Source organism: Myodes glareolus, chromosome 12, assembly GCF_982192425.1.
Source record: "Myodes glareolus chromosome 12, mMyoGla1.1, whole genome shotgun sequence".
NCBI lineage: Eukaryota > Metazoa > Chordata > Mammalia > Rodentia > Cricetidae > Myodes > Myodes glareolus.
The window spans coordinates 14,821,155-14,842,156 of NC_142037.1; the positions used below are offsets into that span (position 1 = coordinate 14,821,155).

Consider the following 21,002-nt stretch of genomic DNA (forward strand, 5'->3'; position numbering starts at 1 on the left):
GCCCTTGCCCTGATAAACCAAGGACTACAGAGGATAGAAATTGAAAATAAGGAAGTGTCATGCAGTACTTTATGAGTATTAATGACTAAGAAAAACAATTGTGTCTCAGAAGTTAGGCTAGCTCGAGTTCTTTTAATCTTATGCAATCTTTTTTTTAAGATTTATTTATTTTTCCATTCAAAAATTTACACTTTCTCCCCTCTTCCCAATTCCCTCCTGCTTCCCCATTCACCCTCTTCCTTCCCCCTCCCTGCTTGAGAGAGGGCTGGGAACCCTGTCCTGTGGGAAGTCCAAGGCCCTCCCCGCTATATCCAGGCCTAGGAAGCTGTGCATCCATATAGACTAGGATCCCCCAAAGCCAGAAAATGCCGTAAAAACAAGTCCCAGTGCCCTTATCAATGGCTTCTCAGTCAACCCCCATTGTCAGCCACAGAGTCTGGTTTGATCATATGCTCATTCAGTCCCAGTTCAGCTGGATTTGGTGAGCTCCCATTAGAACAGGCACACTGCCTCAGTTGGTGGACCAAACCCTTGTGGTCCTGACTTCCTTGCTCATCTTCTCCCTCCTTCTGCCCTTCAACTGAACCTTGGGAACTCAGTTCGTTGCTCTGATGAGGGTCTCTGTCTCTATCTCCATCTGTCACTGGACGAAGATTCTATGGTGATATTCGATATAATCATCAGAGTGATAGTGGGGCAAGGCCAGTTCAGGCACCCTCTTCTCTCCTGACCAAGGACCTAGCTGGGGACATCCCCGTGGACACCTGGGATCCCCTCTAGAGCCAAGTCTCTTGCCAACCCTAAAATGGCTCCCTTAATGTAGATATCTTCTTCCCTGCTCCTATATCCGCCCTTTCTCCATCTCCACCCTCCTTCTCCCCCATGCTCTCGCCAGTCCTTCCCTTCTTCCTTCCCTCTCCCCCTCTCCTCTTCCCCCAACTTTACTCCCACCCCTACTCCCACCCCCATGCTCCAAACTTTTGCCTGGCCATCTTGTTTGCTTCCAATTTCCAGACGGAACTATATATTTTTTCTTTGGGTTCACCTTGTTATTTGACTTCTCTAGGTTTGTGAACTATAGGCTTAATATCCTTTGTTTATGGCTAGAGTCCACTAATGAGTGAGTACATGCCATATTCATCTTTTTGGGTCTGCGTTATCTCACTCAGGATACTGTGTTTTCTATTTCCATCCGTTTGCATGCAAAATTCAAGATGTCATTGTTTTTGCTGCTGAGTAGTACTCCAATGCATATATATTCCACATATTTCTTTATCCATTCTTCCATTGAGGGGCACCTAGGTTGTTTCCAGGTTCTGGCTATTGCAAATAATGCTGCTGTGAACATAGTTGAACAAATGCTTTTTTAGTATGATTGGGCATCTCTTGGGTATATTCCCAAGAGTAGTATTGCTGGATCCTGAGGTACGTTGATTCCCAGTTTCCTGAGAAACTGCCACACTGATTTCCAAAGTGATTGCACAAGTTTGCATTCCCACCAGCAATGGATGAGTATTCCCCTTACTCCACATCCTCTCCAGCATAGGTAATCATTGGTGTTTTTGATTTTAGCCATTTTGACAGGTGTAAGATGGTATCTCAAAGTTGTTTTGATTTGCATTTCCCTGATCACTAAGGAAGTTGAACATGACCTTAAGTATCTTTTGGGCATTTGAACTTCTGTTGAGAATTCTCTGTTCAGTTCAGTACCCTGTTTTTTTTTTAATTGGGTTAATTAGAATTTTAAAGTTTAGTTTCTTGAGTTCTTTATATATACAATGTTCTGCCTGCATGCCTGAAGAGGGCGCCAGATCTCATAGATTACTGTGAACCACCTTGTGGTTGCTGGGAATTAAACTCAGTACTTCTGAAAGAGCAACCAGTGCTCTTAACCTTTAACCCATCTCTTCAGCAAGTTCTCTTAATCTTAATGCTGAGAGATGTGTTCATGGTTTCCAGTGTGCATAATAGCTAAAACAAAGCTTTAAATAATGACTTCAGGTTAGGTTAAGGGTTTTTTGTTTTTTTTTTTTAATGGCTTTGATGTAGAAAATCTTGGGGAACAGTTTAAATTTTAGAAAGGCACGTAGTTGAGTGAGGGATTTGTTGAGGTCAAGAAACAAGAACAAAAAAAGTCCTGTTATTATTAGCTGATGTGCCTTTTCTGCTAGGATGGGTTGGTGGTCAAAGGTGAGTAATTTGTTGTACCCATTTCTATTCTCAGTTTCCTGGTATAAAAAACTATTGATGACTGGGTATACACCCTGAGGATTTGCAGTAGAACAGAGTGATTCTTTTATATATATAAAAGTTTAGATTTGTGATTCTTTTAAGATTTTTTATAAGATTACCATTTAAGAATAATAATATAATAAACTAATTGATTCTTTCCTTGTAATCACAAAATATAGCCTGCCAGTAAAAACAACTGACTGAGAAAAATACCTTGCTTATACTCCATTAATCTATAACAAGTTGCTTGAACATGAATGTACATGTGCTCTTGAGTGTAATTTGTTTTTCACTTGTAATGTATAAAAGGTTTAATCATGTAAGGGATATGGAAAACATGCTGTTTTTTAACTTCCATTCATATAATAAATCACTTAAAAATAGAATGTAATCACATTGTAATTTTTATGTTGTTTGAAAGATTTTGCTGGAGTATATAAGCCAAAAAGAAAAAAAAATTAAGAATAGACAGAGGGATACATCTTGATAGATGTAAAAAAAGAAATAAAGAGAAGAGAGAGATGATAGAAAAAAGACTGGTCCTATAGGTGTGTGTGTGTGTTTTCCCTTTCTGCCAGCCCCAAAGAGTTAAGTTTTACTCCCTCAGGTAGAAAAGTTAAGTGAGTGATTAGTCCACCACTAACTCCATGTCTCTCCTTGATTCCTGAGCTGCTGAAGGTGGTGCTCCTCTCTCTACCTTCCCAGTGCTGAGATTATGGGCACTCACTGCTATGCTTAGATTTTGTTCTTGTTTTTATGTGGATTCTGAAGGATCAAATTTTGATTCTCATGCTTGTATGGCAGGCACTTTAACAACTGAGACATCTCTTCCAATCCCACTCCTTTTAAATATTGGGTCTGTTTTATCAATGAAATAGAAATAAAATAGGGTACCGAAGTAGAAATGAAACCTCCGTTTGAGAGAAGGAAAATAAAGATGAAGTAGTCATTTGGGAGGTCTGGAAATAAAGAATGGTTTCTACATAAGCATGGCTGCTCACCCCTGTCCTCAGAGCACTGGGCTGCCACATAAGGCCAGAGTGGACTCTGTGGCAAAACTGTGTCTCAGACATTCAAAATAAACAAGTAATAAAGTTTAAGACAGGATGATTGCTAGACAGAAAAACATTTAATTGAAAGTGAGACTCTTGGCTAACAGGTTTTGTGTATTTTTCGCCTTGCAGAGTTTACTTTCATGGGTGTAGGTACAGAATAGGGAGAATATTGGACTTAACATGAACTATGTACTAGCCCATTAGGAATGGCAGCAGTTGTAAATATTGACCATGTAACCCAAACTTGATTAGGAGAGAAGCCAAGATGAGAATGCAGTGAACAACTGTAGAAAGTTGTACCATGGACTGTGTCATAGCAGGGAGTAGTAAAGGCAGTGTTAGTGTAGGGAAGGCTGAGAGCTGAGGGTGAGGGTTTTGAAGGAATCATTCATATGCGTGGTAACATCACCAAGGATTAAGACAGCTGTGCTGATGGGGGTGACGGCGTGAGATGAGGAGGCTGATCCTGGCTACAGTGGCGGGTGTAACAAGGGTGGTGGTGGAGGTGGATGCAGTACTCTGAAGTCAAGTTTGAGTGCTGAGGGACTAAGTAGGGAGGCGAAGATAACTGTCTGGAAATAGCAAAGATGCCAAAAGAGAACACAGCGATGACAAAGGGGAGTCTTCAAAGATGCCCTTCAAGACATTTGCTGAGCTAAAGGACTTGAGCTTCTAGACTGCAGCCATTACAGAGCCATGCCCAGGATATTAGCAGTGGAAACGCATCTGAAATTTTCTGGAGTGTGTGTGCAACGTAAGGACTATGATGGTTAATTTTCATGATCAGTGTGAGTGGATTGAGAATTCCCTGGAAGACAAACCTTTGCATGCATCTGTGAGGGTCTCTCTGGAAAGATTTAACCGAGAGGAAAGATCAACTGTAAACACAGGGACCTCCATCCCGTGGGCCAGGGTGCTGGGCTGAAGGCAAAGGGAAAAGGAGAAAGCAAGCTGAGCACTCCTGATTCTAGATGCAGTGTGATCAGCTACATCATGCTCCTGTTGCTATTCCCTTCCCACCGTGACTGTATCCTCTTTGATCACAAGCCAAAACAGACCCTTCTTTCTTATGCTGCTTTTTGTCAGGTGCTTGGTCCCAGCAGTGGGAACAGTTGTTAGCACAAGGACCAAGAATAAGAATAACATCAAACTTCTTAATTGCCACTCTTAAGAGAGATGGCTGGGATCTAGTCTCTAACCAGCCAGTTGTATATTGTGTTGAGTGTAAAAGAATTAAGATACTTTGAGAAGTACACGGTGGGGGTGGGAGAGATGTCTCAGCAGTTGAGAGCACTGGCTGTTCTTCCAGAGGACCCGGGTTCAGTTCCCAGCACCCACATGACAGCTCACAACTGTCTGTACCCTCCTGTTGAGGGGATCTGACACCCTCACAGACATACAGTGCACATAAAAAAGGAGAAGTACAGGGTGATGGTAATCGTGTATTTCATGTATCTTGTAGGATGGTGCCAGAGAAGGGAGAGAGGTAGTAACAGTAAACAAGAAGGTGGGATTAACAGGTCAGAGGACCCAATGCAAGACAAAAAATAGGGGCCTCAGAATGGCATCTGTGTACCAGACATCAGTAGATGATGTTAGAATGGACAGTGTGCTCTAATAAACATCTCTGGGATGATAGGCTAGATAATGTACCCCATACATTGGAAGACTTGGCAGGGAAGAGCGGTTGTGGCAGGGTTTGAAAACAGAGATGTCTAAAGCAAACATGAAGGAATAGTTCCAACTTCAGTAGAAACAATGTGTCCGTAGAAAGAAGTTGTGTGTCCTTCTGTTCTCTATGGCTCATCTGTAGCTAAGGGGAACACTGAATAAGATGTGATAAAAATTAGATCTATACCAGAAGGGCTAAGGGAGTGTGCAGAATGGACATTTCCAGAGCTGGATTTCAGAAAAGAGGTGTAGTTTGTTATCTTCCACAGTGGGCATCCACAAATAGACATTTGTAACAGTAACTTTATCTGCCATCGGCACTTGTATGTCTGCATATACATGTTGATAGCAAGTATCAGGAAATAAGGGACTAAGAAGGACATTTATAGACCTCCAGATAAACACCAAAAGAAAAAATGAATTAGAAGTATCCTACCTTGAGTATTGGAGATGGGATAGAAAATAGGGCAATGGTTTTTCTTTTCTCAATATGCCTTCCTGAATTGTCTCTTAAAATTAATAAATAATAATGTACCTATAAACATATGAAATATAACATGAAACTTGTGAATTCATACAAACTTTCCACTAATAAAAAGAGACAGTCACACATTTGTATGTTACAAAGATATTCAAGGACAATTCGTTTTCTGTGGTCTCGGTACCTTTATAATCTAGAATAAAATATACTTTAAATTTCTTTAAGATTTATTTTTATTTATGTGTATATGTCTTGAGGGTATGCCACATATGTGGATGCCTGAGAAGGCTAGAAGGGGGTGTTGTTTCCTTCAGAGCTGCAGTTACAAGCAACCCCACGTGGGTACTGGGGTATGGACTCAGGTCCTCTGGCAGAGCAGTAAGCTTTCTTATCTACTCAACCATCTTTCCTTTATATTTTCCCTTAAATTTAATAGGTAGTACAAGGTTAAGCTAATGTTCAGAGTAAAAGTTTACTTGGTGTCACAAACTAACTATCTCCCTATCTCCTCTTCAGAGCACAGAGCCGTCATGGAAGCCGCTTTTGTGTATGGGACCTCATATCAGTTTGCCTTAACCACAGAAGCTGCTCTTTTAGAAGATATTGGGTATGTAATGAGAATCCCAGGTTTGATTCTGTTGTTAACACATTTCATGTTGCTTAGTCAGCATTTCCATCACTGTCGTGGCTTGGGGTTCTCTAAAGGAATTACACACATTTGTAAATATATGAAGAAACCTGGGCTGCCTTTATTACCCTGCTATAAACCACTTTGTGACATTACGTAGAGACAGTGGCAATTTGGGGTGAGTAAAGACGGTGGGTAACTATGTACTAGAGTGTCAGAGTGGCAACAGGAAGTAATTTAGGAATAGATCTGTAATGGTCACACGATGGTAAAATAATAGGCTCAGATTTAGGCTCCAGAGTGTTTTGACGGTTCTCTAAGTCACTTTGTCATAATAATCCTAAAGTACTTAAGGCAGCTTTTGAGCAGAATGTTTTACTTTTTTTGTCTAATTCATAACTTATAGTTCTAGATAGAAGCCCACTTGTCAGTGCTTTCCATGGGGGGAATGAGTGCCAATTTAAGGAAAAGTTTCTCCTTTTAGTACTTAAAGTCACAAGAAGTAACCAATGAAATTTAACAACCAAGTGTAGCTTAAAAATTCTCTTCAAGAAAATTGATCCAAAGCAAGGCAAAATGCCATGACCTCTTGTCATGCCAGGGTTTCTCATGTGCCCTCCTGTGGGCCTCTCAGGACCTCATAGGCCTTTGGTCTTCCATTGCTGCAGGTGTCAGGTTAACTACAGGAAAAGCAGACAGGTCCTCATAGAGTTGGAGTTGGTGTTAAAGTCTCTATGTTCCTGCTGCTCAGTTCTCCATGGTGGATTCTCGATGTGTTTTCAGTCTGCTGCTGAACTTCTCTGGTTTTCTGTAACATGCTCTTCTAAACGTTCAATAAACTCCCCATTTTCTGTGTTCTGTGAGTAGCAAACTAAGGATCCCTGATTAAAGTAGCTCTCCAGCTTCATTTTACTTTGGGGCTCTTGATAAAAGTGCAGCCCCAACCAGGATGTACTCAGCACATTGCTTCAGCAGTGGTTGACAAGAGGTCCAGAGTTAGCCCTCGGGAAGCTGTGCACTTTCTTAGAGCCTTAGCGACACAGTGGTTGCTTTCCTTTGACATGTACTCTTTTCCTACCTTCGGGCGAAGATGTCACATGCCTCCCCTCCTGTGTGAGCTCTGTGATTTTCCCTCTCTTTCCCTTCCTTCTCCTTCCCAACTTGAGGCAGAATGAAATATTTCTTTGTTCTTCGTACAATCTTTATAGTTTATAGAGTTAATTTTAGTTGTTCTCCTAATGTGTCTCTTTTTGCTTAAGGCCATAAAGGCTTTGAGTAATCTTTTTAGTCTTTACTGTTGAACATAGAGGGTTTTTTTGTTCATTTTTTAGATTAAATTTAATTATAACATTTCTCCTTTCCCTGTCCTCCTTCTAAACCCTCTCATATACCTCTTCCTACTCTTCTTCAAATTTATGGTCTCTCTTTTTACTGTTAGTATGTGCATATATGTACTTGTGTGTACATATATAATATGTTGAGTCCATATAACATTACTTGTTTGTGTATTTTTAAGGGTGCCATTGGCACTGGACAATTGTGTGTGCTCTTCCCCGGGGAGAGCCACCTCTCCCACTCCAGCTTTGCTCAGTTGGCTATAGTTGTCTGTGTAGGGTTGAGGCCTCACGGGCTTTTCTTCATCTAGTTTGGCATACTCACTGATGCCATCCATATTCAACTTGCCTTTGGGCAGTCACGCTACTGAGACTTAATGTGTGCAGCTTCTGATGTTATTAGGAGACAGTCTCACAGCAAACTCTCTGCTCCCCCGACTCTTACAGTCTTTCTGCCCCCTCTTTCACAATGGTCCTTGAACCTTAGGTGCAGGAGGTTTTGTAGATTGGGACTGAGCCCCACAACTCTCCATTTGTACTGGTTATGGTTTTCTGTTATGGTCTCTCTCTGTTGCAAAGAGTAATTTCCTTGATAGAGGATGAAGACTACACTTATCTGTGGCTATAAGGTAAATGTTTATAGATTGTTGTTAGGGATTATGCTGTTTTAGGAAATTAATAGTTGTAGATTTTCCTCCAATAACCATGATTTTTCTAGCACCAAGTAGGTAGCTTGGTTTCTAGAACCAGGTGTGGTGTCCCTCTTGTTGAGTGGGTCTTAAGTCCAATTAGAGAGCTCTTGGTTATTGCTGAGGTATGTGCATCACCCTTAGGGTTACACTGTTATTCTGGTTATTGATGTAATTCTGGGCATCATAGCTGGGTAGGATTGTTGGTTGCCTCCTCCCTTGAAAGCCTTCTGTTATGGTGAAAGCTAATCCTCAAAGAGGGGCTGTTCAGGTTCATTTCAGTCTCTGGGCCCTGTTTCTGAAGTAGCATAGAGCTTTAACAAGAGTAACTGTTTATGGTTGTTTCACTTGTCACTGGCTCTATTAGGAATCACATGATAATTAAATTAGAAATCAGTGACTATTCAGTTGACATATAAAAATAAAGTATTGTAGTATTTTACAGAACTCCATTAGTAATATATGGAGATTTTTAAAATGCTGTTTTACATTACCTGGAAGTCTCTTGCAATACATAGATTAATAGAAATGGGTTAATTTAAGATATAAGAGATAGCTAGAAATACGCCTGAGCTGTTGGCCAAACAGTGTTGTAAAAAAAAATGCTGTTTTAATTTTGGCAAAACTTAATCTTCACTGTAAGTTTAAGTCCTCATATTGAAATAATGCCAGAACTAAAATTATGAATTGTATTTGCTAGTTTTGTACTTTTGAGATACAAATTCACAGACTCCCACAGCTATCACATGATTTCTATCTTAAGGCATAGTTTAGCTAAAGTTTATTTAAAACAGTTTTGGTTTTAAATTAAACTTAGAAAATTTATATTACAAAGCTTCATTTAGCATAGCTCTAGGAAGGCAGCTGTATTTAAAAATAATCTCATCTGTGAGTCTTTTATTGAAACCTCTAACTTAATCTAGATGTTAATGCATAAAAGTTTAGTTATTAAGGTTAATTTTCTGAAATATTTTCTCTCTTATTTTGTCCAAGTTGATTTTATTTTTAAAGTTAATTCTTAGGTTTTTGTTAACACAGTAATTGAATGCATGAGAGTTAAGAAAAGAAATTTGTTAGTAGGTTCTTTTGGATTGTAAGAGGATCACACATTGAATTTCCTTAAGTGTCTCTTCGTGGTGTTCAATTGCAGCTCTGAGGATATAGGACGTGTACATCTTTACTTTTGCCATTGTGAGCTGGCCTTGGAGTTGAAAGAGCGCTGTAGAAGAACACTAATGGAACAGCCGTTGACCACACTGAATATTCACATATTTGTTAAGACAATGAAAGCACCTCTGTTGGTATGTGTTTCATTTTACTATTCAGATTTTCTCACATGAAATTTAGTAAGTTTTGATACACAGGTAAGTGTTTATATTCATGACTATATTTTGATCTCTTTTCTTTGGACACCGCATTTTCATTTCCCAGCTTTTGAAAGTAATTTCTTGTTAAATGTAGACTATAAACTGCTTTTAAAATAGTATTTTTATGTCTTGATTAGTTGCATCAAAATCCCTCCAGATAACATACCAGTGGTAATGCTGTGTGGTGGTTGTAAAGAGTGCAGGTATGTGGTGAGCAAGAGAACAGAGCAGTCATGCTTGAGATGAGCCCTCCTTTGTGAATGACTTAGACATACTTTAAAAAGTTGGTAGCTATTGTAGCCATGGGCCTATTGTGTCTCACTCTGCTTAGCGTTAGCCTTCAAGAATTCTAGAGCCACATTTAATGATGGTAAGTATCACTTTCTCTGAAACATTAAAGGCCTGTATTGAGTATATTAGATGTTCTCACATGATACATCTTAAAAAAAGGTTCATGTGTTTTACAAATAATCTGGATGGCACCACGAAGTGTAAATTTAAAAATGCAAGTTGCCCCATCTCGTCCCTCAGACAGTGTATATCACTTTTATTATCACTGCACCTTATGCAGATGGAGTGTGGGTGGCTCAGTGGACATACAAGTGTCATCTTGTAGTGAGAAGGACTGTCTTTAAATCTTACATGTATTTAACACAAGAAGAAGCTGATAAGCAGCTAAAGGGATTGTTCTTCTTATGAATGTTTCACTGTTATAAAGTGCTCTTTAGGAAATACTGTCTCAAGTGTTGAGTTATGAAAGCACTAATAAATTAGAGAGTAAGTTTTTAAAACACTGATGTTTTCATTTTAGGCAGAAGGAGGTATTTGCTTTTGCTTTGAAAGATGGGAAAATTAACTTCATATATTTATTTTCAAGTATGTTCCTGGGCCTTTCGAATTTTTGTTAATATTTTTCTTTTCTCACCATTAAAACACACACACACACACACACACACACACACACACACACACATATATATTCTAGTCTACTCTGTAGTCATAATTCCAACCTTTTCAGAAGTCAGACTTCACATTTAATGGACTGGAGCTAGCCAACTATACTTTCCCTGGCTTAATCCTTAAACTCTTTATTTAAATAACTTGCTTCAGTTGGATCTTTGTTGTGAAGACGTTTCTGGTTTGGTTTTTTGTTGTTGCTGAGACCAGGTCTCATTGTGTAGCTGGATTTGAACTTGCTGTGTAGCCCAAGCTGGCATCCAACTCATGATCATTGTACCTTACTTTCCACATGTAGAGTTTAAGAAAAAAAAATTAAAAGAAAGTAAGTAATAGATCTCTTTCTTTGACAAAGAATGACAGATATATCTTATGTCCATAGGATTTGTTTTGGTGTTCCATTTGAGGAACAGGAGAAGGGAGGGGACAGTTCACCCCCCAGAGTTCTTCACCATTTCTCCCCAGCCTTGTTTTCTTACCTTCAGTCGGGTACTAAGAATTCTCTGAATTTTGGGCCAGCAAGATGGTGTCAGGCACCAAGCCTCATGACTTCGTTCAACTCTGGGACCCCGTACACACTCACAAAGTAAAAGTGCAAATAAGTGAAAACTCTGGGTTTTTGTTTACCTACCAATAGGGGGCAGAATAACGCTAAACAATAAAAGTGTAGCTTTTCTTCTTGATTGTCTATCTTTTTCTAGTTTCTACTCCATGAATTTTCTTTTGCTGTTTTTAAAAACTAGGTTTATGTAGACACTCAGGGAGGAGATTCTGATTTTATTTCATTTTATGACAGGAATTATACAATACTAAATTTGAAATGGAAAAAAAATTGAAGACTGCGTAGTAAGTTGGGAATAGATTCAGTGTGGCTGCACCTGAAAGCATGGCACACATAAAGTCAAGGGTAACGTTGTGTTCTCTCTGGAGCTGTGGAGTACCGCTGGCTCTGCTCCACAAAAGGAATAGTAAATCACTGGACTGGGGGGAGGGGTGGTATTTCTTTCAAAACTCTCACAAGCATGATGCATAGGCATCTCATTTTTTAGTTTAAATCCTTGTGTTTCGCCTGGACTGCTAAGGAACCGTGTGGCTTCTGAATCTTGGTTAGAGACTAGAGGCCCAATGCTTGGCAGCGTGAAGCCAGGAGAGGGCTGAATGCAGAACTGAAGGGAGTGGGGAGTTAGAGCTAGAATGGGAAACCAGGCTTGGCCCATGTTTCTGGAAGTGTTTTCAAAAGCCAAGATCAGGCTAGCAGCCTTCCTGTAGAGGAGGACAAGCTAAGAGCAGGGAGCTCAGGGGATTCTTGGGATGGGCGAGGGCTGATGTCTTAACCTTTTGGGATAAGGAGATGTTAGAGATCTGATCTGATTTGCTCATCTCTAACTTAGGATTTGGCTTTATTAGTGATAAGGAAAACACTTAATTGGGGCTAGCTTACAGTTTCAGAGGTTTAGTTCATTATTGTCATAGCAGTACGTGGTAGTGTGCAGACAGACATGGTGCTGGAGAAGGAGCTCAAGAGTTTTACATCTTGATCTACAGGCAACAGGGGTGAACTGAGTATCATACTGTGTGTAGTGTGAGTATTGGAGACCTCAACGCCTGTCTCCATAGTGACACACTTGCTTTAACAAGGCCACATGTGCTCCAGCAAAGCCATACCTCCTAATAGTGCTGCTCCTTTTGGAGGTCATTTTCTTTCAAACCACCACAGTATAATCACTGCAATGTTATAGTATTTCACTTCCAACCGTATGGAAATTGATTCAGGTTGGTGCTTTTGTATATGTTCATCTCTCTCTCTCTTTTTAAAGGTAGATGGAACTTGGATACATACCTTAGACATACAACCTAATAATTGGGTGTGTGTATGTATATTTTAACTGGAACCTGGCTATGTGGATCAGGTTGACCTAGGACTTGCCCAGTAGCCCAGGATGTTCTTAAGTGTGGGGCAGTCCTTTAACTCCCAAGTTCTAGGATTATAGGCATGTTCCACCACACCTGGCCATCACTGTATCTAAATTTAACTTAATCAACTTAAACTACAAATATTGACTGTAAATTTGTATATGTTTTCAGTCTCAAGTAGATTGAGATTCTACCAGATACAAAGTTACCTCAGACCTATTTCTTTTTTGTGTTTTGTTTGTTTGTTTGTTTGTTTGTTTGTTTTGGAGACAAGGTCTCTGTAGACCTGGCTGCTGTGGAACTCACTCTGTAGACCAGGCTGGCTTTGAACTCACAGAGATCCACCTGCCTCTGCTTCTGGAATTTGGGATTAAAGGCATGTGCTACCATTGCTGGACTCCAATGACATTTTGGAAAAGTAAAATAATTTGGTAAAAATGGTAAAAGTAGATATATGTATGGTTATAGTGTTATTTTTCCTGAACAGTATTTTTTTTTGTTTATATATTGAGATCTAGGACAAGTAAATTAAACTTTTGTTTACTTCACTTCCTAGGGACTAATTTGGTAGCAGACAGTTTAATTTACATTTTTAAATTTTTTAAAATGTATTTTTAAATACATTTTTGTGTTTTTTTTTGTGTGTGTGTATGTGTGTATGTTGGAGAGTATGCGTGCACATACTAGCGTACCGTGGTTGCATGTGAAAGAGGATATTTGTGAAAGTTGGTTTGGTTTTCATGTTGAATTAATGCCATATAGTGAGGATGTTTTGTCTTGTTTTTCTAAATCGAGATGGAAGTAGCAGAAGATCCTCAGCAAGTTTCAACCATTCATCTACAACTAGGATTACCGCTGGTTTTTATTATCAGTCGACAAGCTACATACGAAGCTGATAGAAGAACTGCAGAGTGGGTGGCATGGCGTCTTCTGGGGAAAGCCGGAGTTTTGCTCTTGTCAAGGTATTGCACATTGAGTGTTAATGATGCCTTCAATGTAATTTTCCTTATTTTTAATATTGCAATCTAATCACAAAAATACCTTTAAACCTAACAAATTCTATTATAGTCAGGGCTACTCCTGAGCTGAAGACTATACACTAATTACTAGCTTGATTAGAATTAAAAAGAAGACTAGAAAATCCAGCTGATTTATACATGAAATTTCTCAGTCTCACTAAAGTGTAATCATCTATTCACAATTGTTTTTAGAATCAGAACATACAGTTCTGTTTTAGATTGACATCCGAGGTGGTTTCTGCTGTGGGTTATATTCTTGTATATTGTAAAGATTTGTCATTCATATTAGTTTAATAAAACGCTGATTGGCCAGTAGCCAGGCGGGAAGTATAGGCGAGGAGACCAGACTAGAAGAATTCTGGGAAGAGGAAAGGAAGAGGGTCAGTCAGATGCAGCCAGATGCAGAGGAAGCAAGAAGAGAATGCCTCACTGTTGAAAGGTACCAAACCATGTGGCTAAACATAGATAAGAATTATGGGTTAATTTAAGTTGTAAGAGCTAGTTAATAATAAGCCTGAGCTAATAGGTCAAACAGTTTATAATTATTATAAGCCTCTGTGTATTTCTTTGGGACTGAATGACTATGGGACTTCTGTTTAGGTGTTTCTTCAGATTAGTGAATAAAAAATTTATTTTCATTTTTAAAAGAGACTCCATGGAAAGGAACATTCCTCAGCATGCTAATGTGGCCTTCAGAAGAGCAGAGAAGGTTAGTCACTTTACACACTGGTCTATAATGCTACCTCTTTTAACTAAAGTAATCCATGTGGACTAAAGTAATGCATGTTTATTATTGGAAAGACCTTTAAATTATCATTCTTTAAATGAATAATTGCTGTTTTTATTTTCTAATGTGTCAGTCTCTTTTTTCTTATGTTCACACACACACACACACACACACAGAGACACAGACACAGGCATATAACTTTTTCTAAAAGCATATCTGACCTTTACCTAAAATTATATTTAATTATTTTATCTTATGTAATGTTTTAAATTGTTTTGAATATCACTGATTCCTTCCTCTGGCAAAATTTTTGGAGGCAAAATTTGCCAAAGGAAGCGAGATTATTTTATTTTTTTATTTTTCATTTTTTTTTTTGGAATGGAAGTCTCTACTATGTAATTCAGACTGACCCTTAACTTGGAGTCTCTGTCTCAGCCTCCTGTGTGCTATGCATGCTAGAGTTACTGCTGTACATTATACCATAAACCCATGTGTGTGTCATTTAGGTGCCGAGATCAGAGGACAACTTGGTGTCCTCCTTGTACTGTATGGGCTCCCAGAATTGAACTCAGGTCTTCAGGCTTGGTAGCAAGTGCCTTTCTTAAATACGTGGGAGTAAAGAATAATTTTATCTTTATCATTAGATAGAAAATTGAATTTATGGAGGAAGTCTCTTAAAAGAAGTATTAATTCTATTGTTTAGTAGAATGTACAATTAACCAATTTTGATTGGTTTTATTTGCAAGAAAAGTATTGTATATTCACATTCCTCCTCTTTTATCTTGAGATATAGAACCTATAATTCTTTTGTAAGAATTTTCACAGACACTAGTTGTTACATGAAGGGGCCTGCTTGTTGGGGTATCTGTCCTGTCCGGTACCCCACAGCTGGCAAGCCCCAAAGAAAATCACACAGAGGACTCCATAAGATTATAAACTGATTGGCCCATTAGTTCAAGCTACTTATTAGCTCTTATAACTTATGTTAGCCCATTATTTTTATCTATGTTAGCCACACGGCTTAGTACCTTTCTCAGTGGGGCAGCTTACATCTTGGCATAAGACTGAAGTTCTGTTCTCAGCACCCACGGCCACTTGTATCCCATCTTCAGAGACTCTGATGCTTTGGTTCAGCCACTATGGCACAAGCACTCATGTGTACATACCTGTGCTCACACACACACACAATTTAAGAATAAATCTTTAAAACTATCTAAAATAAAATTACCATATGATTCAGCTATATCACTCTTGGGCATCTAACTGAAGGATTCTTAAGTCAGCAGACCATAGGGATATTGTACATTCGTTCTTATTACTTCACTATTCACAATAACTAGAAAATGGGATCAGCATAATGTCCATCAGCAGATGAATAGATAAACAGTGTAGTCCATCTGCACAGTAGAATTTTTGCAGCAGTGAAAAGAATGAAATCATGACAGTTTCAGGAAAGTGATAGGAATACTAGAAATCATCATGTTAAGTGAAATAAAACAGATCAGAAGGATAAATACTGCGTGTTTATATGCATGTGCAGAACCTAGGTGAGTGAGTGAGTGTGTGTGTGTGTGTGTGTGTGTGTGTGTGCGCGCGCGCACAAAGAGTCAGGAAACTGGAAAGGAGACCATGAGAGAGGAGGAGGGAAAAGGGAAGGACCACACATGGCAAAAGCAGCCAGGGTACTGTTTAGCAGGAATCAGTAGACCAGCAAAGAGGGTGCAAGAAGATTGGGGAGGTCAGAGGGGCAAGAGACAAACACAAAATATATTGACACATTTGAAAATGTCATAATGGTACCTGCCACTTTGTATGCTAACTTGAAAAATTAAATAATATTTTTAGGAAGTGCCTGTGGAATTTCTGTCATTAAATGATGCTGATTTAATAGTTTCCCATGTGAAAAATAACATGCACATTGAAGAAATACAGGAAGATGAAGACGGAGAGGACGAGGGCCCAGATCTGGGTAAGATCTGCAAGAGCATCCTTCCTGCTCTCCCCTCCCCCAGTGCAGCAGTGAAATGCCAGGTGGATGAGCAGCTTTGCTGTTGTGATCTCCCTCAGGACCTGTGAGGGAATCTGGGGAGGGTGACTTGGAGTCACTGGTGACCAGTGAGCAGATGAAAGGGGCGTTCTCTTGCACTTCAGTGCGCACCTTTACTGCTCACACCAGGCTTCCAGCTTCCCACATCTTTGCCTTTGTCTCCCACAGTCAGTTCTCACCCACTGGGCCGGCTGCATCTGACAGTTCCACACAAAGCCATGGTGTATTTCATTTTTCTTGTTTGTCCTAGGAAATGAGATTGTAATTGACATTGTGTTTGTAGTTGTAAATACGTCTGGTTGTCAGCAGTATTAGTAATGAATTCCAGTAATATTTTACTATTTATTTATCAGTCACTTTTGATTTTTATTCTCATGGCTCTCTTGGCTTTCTTTGATTAATAATCAAGTCCTTTGAGAGAACTAACCTCACCTTTGATTCATAAAGAATCTGTTTCCACAATTATGTGACTTGCCCGATATCACACCAGTGTCACAATGGTGTAGCCTGGCCCAGAACTTAAGCATCTGACACAAGACTTATTTGCTATCATTATCATTCCTATTATTTTTTGTGACATTAATCTTACTCTGTAATTGCTTATTTACCTTTTTCTGTGCTGAACTACAGACCACTGAATCAGGGCTCACATCTTGTTTCTGTGTCCCACTAGTGAGTATTTGAATGCTCTGTGTATATCTAATCATCACAGAATCTCCATGGCGCTCCCCTTGAGGCATTCCTATTCTAATAAGCATTACCTGCTTGATGGTTTGAGCCAAGTACTGGTTCTCTTCTGGAGTGTAGAGTGGAGTGTCTGTTTCATCCCCAGATTTCTTCTAACTTTAAATCATTTGTCCTGAGTTCTGCCCTCTTTGGTGTGGGACAATTGTCTGAATTCTGTCAATTATATTTTAAATAAACGCTGATTGGTCAGTAGTCAGGCAGGAAGTATAGGTGGGACAACCAGACAGGAAGTAGAGGCGGGTAAATGAGAACAGGAGAATTCTGGGAAGAGGAAAGCTTGATCTGCAGTCCTGGCCCAGCCACAAAAGAAGCAAGATGTGACTGCCTTGCTGAAAAAGGTACTGAGCCACGTGGCTAACACAGATAAGAATAATGGGCTAGTATAAGTTATAAGAGTTAATAAGAAGCCTGAGCTAATGGGCCGATCAGTTTATAACTAATGTAGACCTCTGTACGATGTCTTTGGGACTAAACGACTGTGGGAACCTGGCAGGACAGAAACCTCAGTCAATACCTCTTGCTTCCTGCTCTATTCCACTTGTCAGAGCTAGGGTACCTGCTCCTGTCTCGATTTAGTGGATTCCTCTTCTCAGTGGCAACTGCTTGTTTTAAGAGTTCCTTGTGGAAGTCATGTCCCCTCTTGCCTCCTTTTGTCTGCTCCAGATTGCCTCCTATGGAGCTGCTTTCCTTAGGATCTGCTGTCTTGCCCCTAGTGGGTTGTTGTTGTTGTTGTTGTTGTTGTTGTTTTGGGTATGGGAGAGGCAGATGAACTTTTTTCCATTTTAACCTCCTACTATATGTAATCTATATTGGCCTTTGTTATTGCATAGCGTTGTGCCTCGTGCCTCATGCCTATACACTGTCTCCTCTCTAGTTTGAATCATCCCATTGACAGTGAAGTAGAAAAGGGTTTTAAGAAAGAATTAGTCACAGTGCAGTTTAAGAGACAAGTACCTCCCAAAGGAAGTGGGCAAAGTGTGAATTAAAATGGACAATCCTGGGTTCCATAGAAAGGCAGCACATAGGAAAGAAAAAAAATGTGTAAGTAGCGTATGGTACACAAGAACCTTTAATAGTTTTGTTATTGCGAGTGTAACTTTTTGGTGCCATGGGAGGAGGGCAGCTCTTAAAGGAAGTCAGTGTGCCTTTAGGCTTTTAGGGTTTCCTAATCCAAAATTCTTGGCTCACTTTTCTGCCTACGGTTCAAACCGTTTAGTCCAGAGCTTCTCTTGACGGGCAGCCTTCACAGTTCCGTTGCACTCATCCTCTCCTCTTGGTGCCCAAGTGTGAGAAGCACTTCAGTGTCTCACAGCCTTCACGTCATTGCTCACTTGTAAAGCACTCTTCTTATTCCTTGTCTGGTAGTCTTTTACCTATAAACTGATCAGAATTTGTGATTATATCTTCATTCATTGATGAGTTTATTACCCTGCACGTCCATTGGTGGAAGTGCCACGTGGTCAAGGATAAGTCTTTTAGCCATTTATCCTAGTTTATCACCATGCTTGGCACGCTGTAGGCTACAAGTAAGTAAAAAGTATAATGTGGTAGACTCCTTTAGAATTCCAAATTAATAGTGATTAGAAACAAAATTGCCATATTCCCATTGTTTGTAGAATAAAATTAAATGAATGCTCCAGGAATTGACCAGTTTTGTGATTTCTGGGTCAAAGCATCCCAGAATCATTAAGCTATAACCATGCAACCGAGAACTTTCCTAAACATCATCGTACTGTTTAGACAACATGGATTCAGAAATTTGTATAAAGCACACTTTTCCTGTGATAACTCTTGGCATTTTGAATATTTAATTATGTGATATATATGTAAATTAATCTCTCTTTAAATCATTTTAGCCATTCAAGATGATGAAGTGGCGGAGACTGTTTACAGAGATAGGAAGAGACTGTTACCTTTGGAGCTGACAGTGGAGTTAACACAGGAAACATTTAAGTCGACAGTCATGACTTCGGACAGCATAGTGCTCTTCTATGCTACTTGTAAGTATGCTCTTTGAAAGGGCGTATTACATATGAGGACCCTTAGTAGATGGGTTTTACGTTTGCTTTCTATATATTATACATCGTAAAATGGCATAGTTTTCATGTCTCAGGTAGAGTGCACACATTGAAGCATTTACTTTTGATTCTAGGGAGTAAAACTGATCTCTTTTTCTAGATATATAATTTACAGAATGAAGGTTAATGATTAAGCTAGAAATTCACCTAGTTACTTTTGACAACTAGTATGATTGAATGTAACTATTTTAAAATATCAACATTTTTAGTAGTAGAGGAAATCTCTTATCTTTAAGTACTAGCTATTTCACTGTATACATGAAAATGAGTTGCATTTGAAATCTGTATAAGAGATTGAATAATATTGAGTATTCTGTAGTATGATTATTTGTTACTTGGAAATGCTAGTTTTGATCATTTTCATAAATCTCTGCGAGTGTTTATGTGTGTGATGTAAGGATGGGTGCTCCCTGGATAAGCATGTCCTAATGTCTGTTGAATCTCTGATTTTATTGTAGGGCATGCAGTATCCATGGCATTTCTGCAGTCCTATATTGATGTGGCAGTTAAATTGAAAGGTATTATCCTGTGATATGCATGCTTATTTTTTGATCCGAATATGAAACTTTTTATAACACTGTCTTAAAGGTACAAACCCAAGCAAACCACACATAAAACTTCAGATGGTGGCCCTGCTTTGAAGAGTGAATCAAGAGGGACAGTGGCGGTTCCTCCACCACCTCTTCCATCACTCGGGGGTGCTGAGCTGTCCTGAGGTTTTTGTTTTCAATGTGAAGTTGAAAATTGCCATTTCAAGGTCTGTAAAGAACTGTGTTGAAATCTGTAGATTGCTTCTGGTATTGTGACCGTTTTTAACTGTAAACCCATGAGCGTGGGAGATCTTTCCATCTTCTGATATCTTCTTTGATTTCTTTCTTCGGTGTCTCAAAGATTTTAATCATACAAGTCTTTCATTTGCTTGGCTAGAGTTCCCTGAAGATATTTTATATTATTTGAGGCTATTGTAAAGGATATTGTTTTCCTGATTTCTTTCTGACTCCCTTTGTCATTTGTATATAGGAAGCCTACTGATTTTTGTGAGTTAATTTTGTCTTCTTCTACTTTGCTGAAAGTGTTTATCAGCTGTAGCAGTTTCCTGGTAGAGTTCTTAGAATCACGTGTATATACTATAATACTGTCTACAAATAAAGATATCTTGACTCTTTCCCTTCCTGTTTGTATTCCCTTGATCTCATTTAGTTGTCTTACTGCTCTAGCTAAGACTTCAAGTACTATATTGCACTGCATAGGTATGAAAAAAATGAACAACTTTGTCTTGTTCCTGATTTTAGTGGAAACACTTTGAGCTTTTCTTTAAGTTGATGGGCTTGCTGTAAGTTGCCTTTATTATGTTGAGGTATATCCTCTGTGTTCCTAATCCTCCCAGGACTTTTATCATGAAGGGGTGTTGAATTTTGTCAAAGGCCTTTTCTGTATCTAATGCGAAGTTTATATGGTGGCTTAATTTAGCAATTTACATAGCTGACCCATCCCTTCATCTCTGGGATGAAGTTTGCTTAATCATGGTAGATAGTCTTTTTGACGTGTTCTTGGACTTGGTTTGCTAATATTTTATTGAGAATTTTTGTATCTATGTTTATAATGGAAATTTGTCTATAATTGTCTCCGCTTTTTTTTTTTTTCCAATGTGGCCCTAAGGTATTAGGATAGCTGTAGCTCCTTCAAAAGAATTGGGGAGTGTTCTTTCTGTTTCTATTTTGTGTTATAACCTGAGGGGTATTGGCATTAACTTTTCTTCAAAGTCTCACAGAATTCAGTGTTAACACTGCCTGGTCCTGGACTTACTTATTTACTTTACTTTTTTTTCTTTTTTTTTTTTTTTGGTTGAGACTTTTAATGACTACTTCTATTTCAGTAGGGGTATAGGTCTTTTTAAATTCCTTATCTTGTCTTGATTTTATTTTGTTAAGTGTTATATATTGAAAAAGTTACCCATTTCTCTTAGATTTTTCAAATTTGATGGAGCACAGGTTTTCAAAGTATATCCTTATGATTCTCGGGATTTCCCTATTGTCTGTGGTTATGGCCTCTTTTT

The 21,002-nt window shown here is 39.0% G+C and overlaps 1 protein-coding gene across 7 annotated transcripts in view; it reads left to right on the forward strand.

Annotated features, from left to right (window-relative positions):
• Nucleotides 1-21,002, forward strand: part of Txndc16 (thioredoxin domain containing 16) — an 87,493-nt gene that overhangs the window by 42,172 nt on the left and 24,319 nt on the right. For all 7 annotated transcript variants that reach the window (XM_048430002.3, XM_048430004.3, XM_087911997.1 and 4 more), the window contains 7 exons: nucleotides 5,956-6,046; nucleotides 9,241-9,391; nucleotides 13,124-13,290; nucleotides 13,996-14,056; nucleotides 15,920-16,043; nucleotides 18,725-18,868; nucleotides 19,405-19,464. In XM_048430002.3, coding sequence (XP_048285959.3) covers nucleotides 5,956-6,046; nucleotides 9,241-9,391; nucleotides 13,124-13,290; nucleotides 13,996-14,056; nucleotides 15,920-16,043; nucleotides 18,725-18,868; nucleotides 19,405-19,464 — 798 coding nt within the window. The remainder of the gene's footprint in view (nucleotides 1-5,955; nucleotides 6,047-9,240; nucleotides 9,392-13,123; nucleotides 13,291-13,995; nucleotides 14,057-15,919; nucleotides 16,044-18,724; nucleotides 18,869-19,404; nucleotides 19,465-21,002) is intronic.